Source organism: Lynx canadensis, chromosome A1 (genome assembly GCF_007474595.2).
Source record: "Lynx canadensis isolate LIC74 chromosome A1, mLynCan4.pri.v2, whole genome shotgun sequence".
Taxonomy (NCBI): domain Eukaryota; kingdom Metazoa; phylum Chordata; class Mammalia; order Carnivora; family Felidae; genus Lynx; species Lynx canadensis.
The window spans coordinates 207,859,386-207,870,970 of record NC_044303.2 but is presented as its reverse complement, the minus strand read 5'-3'; the positions used below and the strand labels follow the sequence as shown (position 1 = coordinate 207,870,970).

The 11,585-nt window shown below is 37.2% G+C and overlaps 1 protein-coding gene across 1 annotated transcript in view; it reads right to left on the bottom strand.

Annotated features, from left to right (window-relative positions):
• Positions 1–4,593: 4,593 nt before the first annotated feature.
• Positions 4,594–11,585, bottom strand: part of LOC115523119 (elongation factor 1-alpha 1-like) — a 42,107-nt gene continuing 35,115 nt past the window's right edge. Inside the window, 3 exon segments of the mRNA XM_030328853.1 lie at positions 4,594–4,715; positions 7,260–7,346; positions 9,124–9,218. Of these exon segments, the coding sequence (XP_030184713.1) occupies positions 4,594–4,715; positions 7,260–7,346; positions 9,124–9,218 (304 nt within the window).

Genomic DNA, 11,585 nt, shown 5'->3' with positions numbered 1-11,585 from the left:
GGGTGGGGGCAGCTCACTCTCTTCCACCCAGAACCACCTTTGGTGTGTTGAACTGGGGAAGTAGAAGGAAGAGTGAAAAGATAACACAAATGTGCAGAAGGTGCCTTCTTTGGCTCATACTCTGAATCCTGGAGTTGGTGCTTTTATAAATATATTTATATACACAAATAGTGAATGGCAAAATCGGCTTGTCTAATTATTTGGCAAATAACCGATTATTTAAGAGGTAACACAGAGAAAAGTGATTAAAATTTAGGAAAGGAAAGTAAGACCCTTACATCACAATATATTACAAAATAAAATTACAGATTTAGAAAGGAATTGTAACAAACCACCACTATCACCACCACTAACAACAACAATAACAACAACAAACACTTAAAAGGATTAGCACAGGCAAATGGATCAACACATTGTGGTATATCCAAATAGTGGGATAAAAAGGAACAAGCTATTCGCAACATGGGTTAATCTCAGAATGACACTTTGGAGTAAGAGCACAGAGGAGAGGGTTCATGTGTATGTTGCCATTTATATGAAATTTGAGGAAAAGTCACTGGTCTACAATGACAGCAGTAGTGGTCACCTGGGAAGTAGGCTGGGGACAGTAGGGAAAGGGGCTGTAAGGGAATGCAAAGAAGTGTTGGGGGGTGATTAATATGTTCCCTCTTGTGGTGATGGTTTCACGAAGGTACACATATGTCAAAACTTAACAAATTGTACACTTCAGATATGTACAATTAATTGCATATCAGTAATACCTCAATAAAGCCTTTTTTAAAAGCCCCCTCCTCCCCGCAAAAGAGCTTATTGGGAGGTGTTGGAAAGACTGGATATTCACCTGCAAAAGAATGGAATTACACTCTAAACTTACACCAATCACTTCAAAATGGATTAATGAGTTAATTGTCAGACCTGAAACCATAAATCTCCTTATAGAAAATATAGGGATAGGGGTGCCTGGGTGGCTCAGTCAGTTAAGCATCTGACTCTTGGTTTTGGTTCAGGTCATGATCTCAGACCCTCAGACCCATGAGTTCGAGCCCCTTGTCAGGTAGAGCCTGCTTGGGATTCTCTCTGTCTCCCTCTCTCTCTGCCCCTGCCCCCTCAAGATAAATAAATAAACTTAAAAAAAAAAAAAAAGAAAATATAGGGACAAAGCCAACTGACATGAGTCTTAGCAGTATTGGGGGGGGCACCAAATCATAGGCAACAAAAGCAAATATACAAGTGTTACTATATCAAACTAAAACTTTCTGTACACCAAAGGAAAAATTAACAAAATTTAAGGGCAACCCATATAATGGGATAAAGTAAACGCAAAGCATATATCTGGTAAGAGGTTAATATTTAAAATACATAAGGAATTTTTACAAATCAATAACAAAACCAAATCACTCAGTTAAAAGATGGGCAGAGGACTAGAACAGACAATTGCCAAAGAAGACATACAAATGGCCAATATTTGTATATGAAAAGGTACTTGAACATCACGAATCACCTGGAAAAGGCAAAGCAAAACCATGAGATACCACTTCACATATATTAAGATGACTATTATATTAAAAATAAAACCCCTATAGATAACATATTTATAAGGATATGGACAGAAGGGGACCCTTTTGTTCAGTTGGTGATAATTTAAATTCGTATAGGCATTATGGAAAACAGTATGGAGGTTCCTCCAAAAATTTACACTAGCAGGGGAGCCTGGGTGGCTCAGTCAGTTAAGTGTCTGACTTCAGCTCAGGTCATGATCTTATGGTTCATGAGTTCAAGCCCCGTGTCAGGCTCTGTGCTGACAGCTCAGAGCCTGGAGCCTGCTTCAGATTCTGTGTCTCCCTCTCTCTGCTCCTCACCCACTCATGCTCTGTCTCTGTCTCAAAAGTAAATAACCATTAAAAAAATTTAAAACTAGCATATGACTCAGCAGTCCTACTTCTGGGTACATATCAAAAAAAAAAAAAAAAAGGACTAGGAGAAAAGTTGTGTAAATATTACCTTACTCAAGTATGGGAAAGATCATTCTCTGAATAAAAGCACAAAATGACAAGTTGTTAAACTATATCATATGAAAATTAAGGTATTCTATATATGAGAAATGCCATAAAATTGAGAGTTAATCTGACAAAAAGTATTTGCAAATAAATGCGTAGATATCTCTCCTAAAAATACTTTTAAAAATAACAGTCTCAACAGAAAATTGCATTCTCACTCATGCTTAGAAATTGTTCAACGATACAGGAAAATGCTCATGATCTATTATCAATTAAAATTGCATAGAGAACTGAATGACAAAAATACGCTGCTATAAAATGTCCATGGTGCTTAGTTCTGTGTGATGAGATTATGGAAACTTTTAAAATATTTTCATACTTTTCTAAATTGTCTCAATTTTCCTTTATATACAGAAAAGAATACCATATTATAAAAATGCAAAAGTCTAAAATAAACACAATGATTGATCCCTAAACCAACTTCAGGGAAATAGGTGTGGGGAAATATTTGAATAATGTATGTGTTCACCCTTTGTGAAAAGATTACTATTAGAAATGTTTGTCTTAGGGGCGCCTGGGTGGCTCAGTTGGTTGGGCGTCCGACTTCGGCCCAGGTCGTGATCTCACATCCGTGAGTTCGAGCCCCGCGTCGTGCTCTGTGCTGACAGCTCAGAGCCTGGAGCCTGTTTCAGATTCTGTGTCTCCCTCTCTCTCTGACCCTCCCCCATTCATGCTCTGTCTCTCTCTGTCTCAAAAATAAATAAACGTTAAAAAAAAAAAAGAAAAAAGAAATGTTTGTCTTACTGAAAATGTGATGGAAATTAGTTATTTAAAAAAGGCTTTTCTTGAAAAGCATGTTCGAATGTCTAAAACTGTGTAGCCTATTATCATTTTGTAAGGTTACAAAAATGTCTTAAGTGAGCAAAACAATACAGTAGGTTAAGTCATGTCTAAACTTCATCACTGTGTGTGTTCTTGGGTGAATCATTTTATTTTTCTCTTAGTTCATTTATTATAAAGGTTTGAGCTTTAAGCTTAAGCAACATTTGGGCATGTCAGGGAGCACCTTGATGTAGGCAGCTAGAAATCTATTTGCACGGAGGGCAGGGAACCAATTAGGCCATAATATCCCAATGTTAGCAGGGAGTCAGGTGGGGCAGGAATGCTTCTCAACCAAGTGTTAGCCATGAGCACAGAGAAGTGAGTCTAAGTACACATAATTTCTCTTATTTGAATTTGTTTCTGGCTCATTCCCCATAGAGTTGTGACTTAAGAAAATAGAATCTAAGTAAAAACCATAAAAACAATTTTATTAAAAATTTCATAAGGTAATAAATACAGCATAAACTGCCTTACTAAGACATCTAGTTGTTTCTCACTGGAGGGAGGCTTCCAAGTAGTTCTACATACAGGCTGAGTGATGACGCCTGACCTGAGAGGTCAGAGTAGCCACAGTACCCAAGATAAACCATTGATTAGACTCACTAATGGGCTCTCCCAGGGAAGCTTTGTAGTGAAGGGACTTTTAGAAAAACTCACCAACAACTGGAGCAAGAGAAAGCACAAATGTCATCATTTTACTTGAGGCACAGATGAGATAGCGCATGCGGAAGAACTTTGGGAAATAGGGATCATTACAAGTGTTCACGATGTGTATTTGCTCAGTTCAGACACCACGTGAGCAGCTGAAAAGAAAGAGAACAAAGCTCGGTCCCTGGACTGGCTGTTCTTTCACTGTTCTTTCTCTCTGAGTCCCCACTCTTTAGTGTTAATTATTGTGACGCCGTGTCTTCATTAGTAATTATAAGAAAGATCAAAAATCAACCAGAAATGGGCGCCTGGGTGGCTCAGTCAGCTGAGCGTCTGACTTTGGCTCAGGTCATGATCTCCCAGTTCGTGAATTCAAGCCCCACATTGGGCTCTCTGCTGTCAGCGCAGAGCCTGCTTTAGATCCTCTGCCCCCCTCTCTTTCTCTGTCCGTCCCCTGCTTGCACTCTCTCTCAAAAATAAACATTTAAAAAAATCGACCAGAGAGAATTAAAGAACTTACAACAGCTTGTTAAAGTTCTCTATAATATCCTTGTATGTGTACACAAATGCATATAATTTACGTAAATTGGATTACATTATGCATACTCTTTGGCAACTTAATGTTTTCACCCAGAGCTATTCATTGACAGCTTCATCCCATGTAGGGGCTGCACAGTATCCCTTTGTATTGACAGATCATATTTATTTAGCCAGTCGTGTACTGCTGGAGAATCACTCATTCAGTAAGTCTTTATTGAGCACGTACTATGTGATAGGCAATTGTGCCATTGATTGAGGTACTACAGTGAGCAAGGTGGAGATTGTTCTGCAGAGCTTCCAGACAGATGTGCAGAGACACAAATGAAGAGCCAGGAGATCCTGATCTCTTCTGCCCAAACAGTAACTGGGCAGGGCCTGAGAACTAGGGAAGAATTTGGTTGAGTTACCTCTAATTGTGAGCAGCCCTGCGTGGTGCTCGTTGGAGCAGGGTAGCGATTAACCTTGTAAACTGTGAAAGAGTGAGTGTAGCAAGCACAGGCTGTTTCATTGTGACCCAGTGTAGACATCATGTCCAGTGTGCCCAGTCCACAGTGAAAACGTCCTGGAGGTGCTCTCTTATTTGGATGTCTAGATCAACAGCCAGCCACAGAGCTCGCTGCTGCTGCCCATAACCGAGGGCCTGGGGAGCTGTGGAAGGAGTTTACATTCCAGGTGTCGGGGCACATGCTGAAGAGATCAACCTGTGACCAGACGTGGGGGAGGGGAAAGGAAGCGCGACGGGGCACCAGGCAATGGCGGCTCCAGGTAACATCCTCCATTTCTGTTTCCATGTATCATAAAATGTGTTCTCCTTTTCCCCATAAGCTTTGTTTAATTAATGTACAGAGTTCAATGAAAAGAAGAGTAAAAATGGAACAACCAAATCCTCTGCGTTTTGTTTTTTTGTTTGTTTTTTAGTATATTTTTTCTTTGTTTGAAAATGTTCTCTCTTTTTAATTTAGAATATAGATGGCACACAATGTTACATTAGTTTCAGGGGTACGACTTAGTTGATGTGACGAGTTTATATATTATGCTCTGTTCTCCACAAGTGTAGCTACCCTCTGACCCCTTACATCGCTGTTCCCATCCCCTTGACAGTATTCCTTGTGCTGTGCCTCCAGGAATTGCATTAGGACTGCTGTGACAATGCATGATCATTCTGCAAATTAGAGTATCCTGGATATTTTGAAATACTTGATATGAAAACAGTCTAGTTGACTTAAAACCCCGTTAGTACTCTCCAACAAAAAAATTCAAGGTTTCATTTGCTAATGGAAGAAAAGGAAACCTGTTAAGATTCCTTAGATACAAATTGAACTCTCATGTCCTGATGCAAAGAATCACCTTTACAGAAAACAAGTTCAAATTTCTCATTTTAAAATATTGGAAAATATTTTATTTGATTCAATAATTTCTTCTGTGTTTTGATTTATGCTGTTCTTATTACAAATATGTGGAGTAATAGTAATATTTTTCATTGAAACCCAGTTAGAAAGCAATTAAATGCCCTGACTTTACCCCAGTGTCCCACACAAATATTATCAACTTTTTAAAAAGCTGTGCTATGAAATGATACAGGCTAGGAAGCGTGGATCCAATGACTGCTTCTAAAAGTATATGTGGTGAGGGGCGCCTGGCGGCTCAGTTAAGTGTCCGACTTTGGCTCAGGTCATGATCTCACGGTTCTTGAGTTTAAATCCCGCATCGGGCCCTGTGCTGACAGCTCAGAGCATGGAGCCTGCTTCAGATTCTGTGTTCCCCCTCTCTCTGCTCCTCTCCCACTCACACTCTGTCTCTCTCTCCTTCAAAAATAAACAGACACTAAAAAATATTAAAAACAAATAAATAAAAGTATTATCTGTGGTAAAGTACCAATTTTTAAAAAAATTTCGGCTGTAGTGGATCATTATTTTTGTGACAAATGAAGTGGCAATAAAAATGAATGATTAAAAAAAGGAAAGAAAAAAGGGCATAAAATTCAAGCTTCTATATTTTTAATTACAAAGCTCAACAGATATGATATTACTTTGCCAAATTGCCATAAAAACTTAATGCTTCTTCTCAGTTCTTTATCTTGTCATGAACTCACTAAAAACCAGTTTGCAGACCAACAATAGAAAATGGACCATACTCTTTTGTGTAATCCTGATCTGTTAGAGTTGGATTCTGAATTTCAGCTATTTTGAAGCCACTGAGGCATTTCTATATTATTAGGCATACAACTTAATAAATTTTCTGATTATTTCCTTGCAAGAAATTCTTAGAAATGCAATAATAGTCTTTTTTAAACTTCTTCCATAGATAATGTAAATCAACTTCTTTTCCACTGATATGATATTTTTGGTTACTGTACATATGGCTGCTAGACTTGACCTTTTGGATGTTGATTTTATGTATCAATAGAGTCTATTTTCTTTAAGCATGATGCATCCAAGCATAGCCAAAACAATTTTGAAATAGAAGAATAAAGTGAAATAATAAATCTTCCCAATGTTAAGACAGTGTCAAACTGGTTGAGGGACAGACACATAGATCAACAGAACAGAGGAGCCAGAAATATCTATTCATACACATATGTCCAATTCTTCTTGACAAAATAGCAAAAACAATTGAATGGACAAGTGACAACCTTTTCAATAAATGGTGCTGGAGCAATCAGACATCCCTGGGAAAAAGGTGAATCTCAACCAAAATTCACATTTCACACAAAAATTATCTCAAATGGGTCATGGATTTAAATATTGAGCAGAAAACTATAAAACTTCTAGGGAAAAAATGAGAGAAAATCTTTAGGACCTAGAATTAGACAAAGATTTCTTAGATATGACCCAAAATATGTTCCATAAAAGGAAAAATCATCAGATTGGACTTCATCAAAATTAAAAATTTTGTGCTGTGAAGACTTTAATAGGATGAAAAGACAAGTTTCAGACTTGGAGAGATAATTGAAAATCACACATACAAAAAAAAGGTTTGTATTTAGAATATATAAAGAACTCTCAAAAGTCAGCATTAATAAACAACCCAATTAAAAATGGGCAGAAGGCACCCATAGACATTGAACTGAAGACACGTATGATGAAAATAAGCACATAAAAGATTTTCAGCAACAGCTGAGGGGCAGAATCTGAGGGTCCAGGAAAGGCAGAGCTTACCAGCTATACTCAACGAAGGAGCTATGAAAAATACCATCATCATTGTCATTGTTGCCATTATCATCAGTCATTAGAAAAATGCAAGTTACAGCCAGAAGGAGATAACAACCTTTCAGAATAGCTAAAAAAAAAAAAAAAAATAGTGATAACCCTAAATGCTGGAGAGGTTGCACAGAAACTGGATAATTCATTTATTGCCTTTGGGAATGTAAAATGGTACATCTACTGTGAAAAATACTTTGGCAGTTACTTTCAAAGCTAAAAATAGACTTCCACATAACCAGAACATATATCACAGAGGAATTTTTTAAAACATTTATGCAAAAATGTGTACATGAATGCTTATGGCACCTTTTTTTTTTAATAGTCAAGAACTGGAAACAACCCAGATGGCCTTTCAATGGGTACATTCAGATCACGGGATACTATTCAGCAAGAACAAAGAAAGATATTGATACAGACAACAACTTGGAGGAACCTCAAGGAAATTACATTAAGTGCAAAAAACTGATCTCAAAAGGATACATACTTGGAATCCATTCATGAGGACACAGATGTAACATGTCTGTGAAGTGACATAATTATAGATAAGGAAAACAGATGAGTGGTTGCTAGGGGTTAGGCATGCATTGGGACTGGGGCAGAGTGGCTATAAAGGGGTAGGACAAGAGAACCTTGTGGTGATGGTACAGTTAAGTATCTTAATTGTGGTGATAGTCACAAAGAGCTACACATGTGATGCAACTACAGAGAGCTACACACACACACGCGCGCGCGTACATATATGATCAGTGAAATATGAATAAGCTCTATAGTTGTATCAATGCCTGGTTGTATCAATACCCTGGTTTTAAGGTTGTGCTATAGTTAGGCTAGATGTCAACAATGAGGGGCATTAAAAGTTGTATATATATACAACTATATATATATATATATATATATATATATATAGTGCCCCCAGTGTTGACATCTAGCCTAACTATAGCACAACCTTAAAACCAGGATTTATATTTATATATATTATATTATATACATATTATATATATATATATATATATATATAATTTTATAATTTAACATTCTAGTTCTAATGAATCAACATTAAAGCATTTGGAGAAAAATAAAAGTCACACAATGATATGAGGGGGGAGCCTGGGGAAATTTCCAAAATGGAAGAGAGAGAGCACAGCATTTACTAGTATAAATTATATATATATTGACATCTCAGTTTTATATCCTTACTTTGTGGTAAAGAAAAGTTAGAGAAAATGAACAAGGGTCTACTAACAGAAATTCCAGGCAGGCTGGTGAGTTGGCACTTGGTTATTGAAAGCACTCAGCATTCCTTGGTATAAGGGCTCTGTCCAAGTTCATGGCATTATTATGCCTGTGACTTCAAAAGCCTTATTGGGTAAAAGCAAGGGGACTTTCCATAAACATACTGTTTTTATCCAGATGATTTCCGAAAATAATAATGAAAAATGATAGTCAAATATTAAAGGAATGGGCACCAAGTAAGGAGATTGCTTTTGAAATGATGCTTGGGGATATTTATACTTCACTCACTAAGACTTGAAAGATTTCTCTCTGTCCATCAGTGATAGCACGATTGTTATGATGGAATCACCAGTCTGTCAAATAGTATCCTTTCTGCTATAGGTTTCCTTGGGTTGGTTGAAAAGTCTAGAACTTTCCATCCCTGAAAGGTATCAGGACAAATGGGTAAAGAGATCCCAAATGAAACTTGAGAGAACAAGAAAAGGAATTAAAGAGGAGGGAGGAGGATACGGCTCTAGTCCCACATGATCTCAAGGGCAGAGAACAGACAGCAGGCCCTGCCATAGGAAAACCCATTTGGAAGATCTCTGTGTGTAGGCAACCCATGTGAAACAACTCACCCGGAATACCAGGCATGAGACGGCATTTGTAGGGTGTGAGAAAGGCAATAGAGAATGGAGATCTACCATCACTTTTCTTGGATCCTGAAGTAAGTCTAACATTAGAATTTTTGCCGATTAGCTTATGTAATCACTTAATAGATATTTAGAGTCATACCTTTAACCGGATAAGGTGGATTTGTCATAATTTTAAATAAAAACTCTTCAAAGCTCAGATAAAAATTATACTTGGGTAAAAGCATAGATGGGTCCTTTGAAAATGCAATTTATTTGCATTATTACTTACTTTTTAAAGGATTAAGAAGCAGAGGTCTATTCAATTCACCTCAACCGGTAAATAAGAAAAGACAGTTCATTTTCTTTATAATTGAGCAATTATTTTTCATGCTTCTGCCAAAAGAGATGGATTCTGTAGTGTGAGTAGGTGGTGAAGCCAGTTGATAGAGGCTGTTATGATGAGAGGAGAAAAAGAGAGAGAGAGAGAAGAGGAAGGAAGGAAGGAAGGAAGGAAGGAAGGAAGGAAGGAAGGAAGGGAAAAGTATTTACAAGAACATTATTCACAAATTTTAGGGGGGTTAGATCATGAGCACTAGAATCCACCTGCCTGGGTTTGAATCCTGGCTTCACCACTTACCAGGTGTGTGAACTTGCTTTGGTTGCTTAACTCTCTGCTCTTCGTCTATAATTAAGGGTAATAAAATAACTTGCCTTAGAGTGTTCTTGTGAGGGTTAAATAAATCAACAAATCCTTTTATTCTTACAATCATAAACTCACTGCAAAATCTGAGGGCCAAGGAAAGACAGGGTTTACCAGCTGTGTGCATAGAAAGACTAGTGAAAAATATGATCATTGTTGTCATCATCATCATCATCATCATGGCTTAGATGGCTTCACTGGTCAATTCTACCAAGCATTAAAGAAGAAATAGTACTCAACACAAAAACCCTTCTTTAAAAAAAGAATAGTTCAAAACAGAGAAAACAATGAGTTCCCAATTCATTCTTAGAGGCTAGTTTTACTATATCAGAGCAGGACAAAGATATCACAAGAAAAGAATACAAAAGACAATAATAACCATGAACAAAAACTAAAAAAAAAATTAACAGCAAAGAAGAAACTGAATCCAGTTATATATATATATATATATGTATGTATATATACATACATATATATATACATACATATATATATATACATTATCCAAGGGGTATTTCTGCAATGTATCAAGGACTCAGGAAGTCCACTCTGTGGGATTCATTATTTAATAAATTAATTCTCTGTAAAGAAATTGAATGTCCCATTCTTCATGTACTCACACTTTTTTCTCAGTCTCTTCAATGCTTGCTATGAGGTATGGGAGGTTGAAAGACAGAGTACAATGATCAGAGGGAACAATAGAAAGGGAACAAAGAAAAATCTAGTTATTTAGGTCTGGTGTAAGTATAGTAAGTAAAAACTTGCTATGCATCCCAGAGTGACAAAGAGATCCCTCCAGTACTGTCTCTATCCACTAACAGATAGTCTTAAGAAACACGCTCATTACACTGAGTTAGGCAAGTGCTAGATGAAAACTGTCTCCACATATTTCCATAACCAATCAAAACATCCTCTCTGGATAATATCAAAGGCTGATTGACCAGACCAAGCTCCATTCCCCACATTCCATGATGCTGTGTTTCTCTTGAGATATGTATAACCAGTTTACAAGAATATATTTATAAATGTCACTACTGGGGCACCTGGGTAACTCAGTTGGTTAAGCGTTCAACTCTTGGTTTTGGCTCAGATCATGATCTCAGGGTTTTGTGAGTTCAAGCCCCATGTCTGGCAATGGCAGTGCGGAGTCTGCTTTGCGATTCTTACTCTCCCTCTCTCTCTGCCCCTCCCCCACTCATGTTGTCTCTGTCTCTCTCAAAATAAATAAATAAACTTAAAAAAATAAAAATAAAAAATATATAACTACCTAAAATCCATATTTGTTTAGAGGTTTTAGACTAACCAGTGTGAATGGGCACTAAATTGAAAATACAAATAATTTTTATGCCTTGGCAAAAAACAAGTCCTACATTTGGTCAAGAACTAAAGGTCAAAGGAGATATGCGGATTACAAGAAAAACAAATTATAAAAACTGATTCCCATAATAGTTTTGCCAGAGTTTTCCTATACATGCTACACTTTCTTGTTTGGAATGCAGTGCTGTTTTTTCAGTAATTACGAAAGAATGATAATGCGTTTTTTCACATTGGAGATTATCTTTGGTATCAATGATATGCTCAGTTTGCTATGTCCTTAAAAATTAAATATTATGGATAGAATGCTTAAGAACCTTTGTCTGGGAACCGTAGTTTGGTAGAACGTCTACGTAGTCTGGTAGAAGCAAGGATAACTGCTTCTGCCTTCCAAGGCAAGTTTAGCATCGATATTTCCAAGTCAGTAAGACCTTCCTTTAGGGAAAGCCCC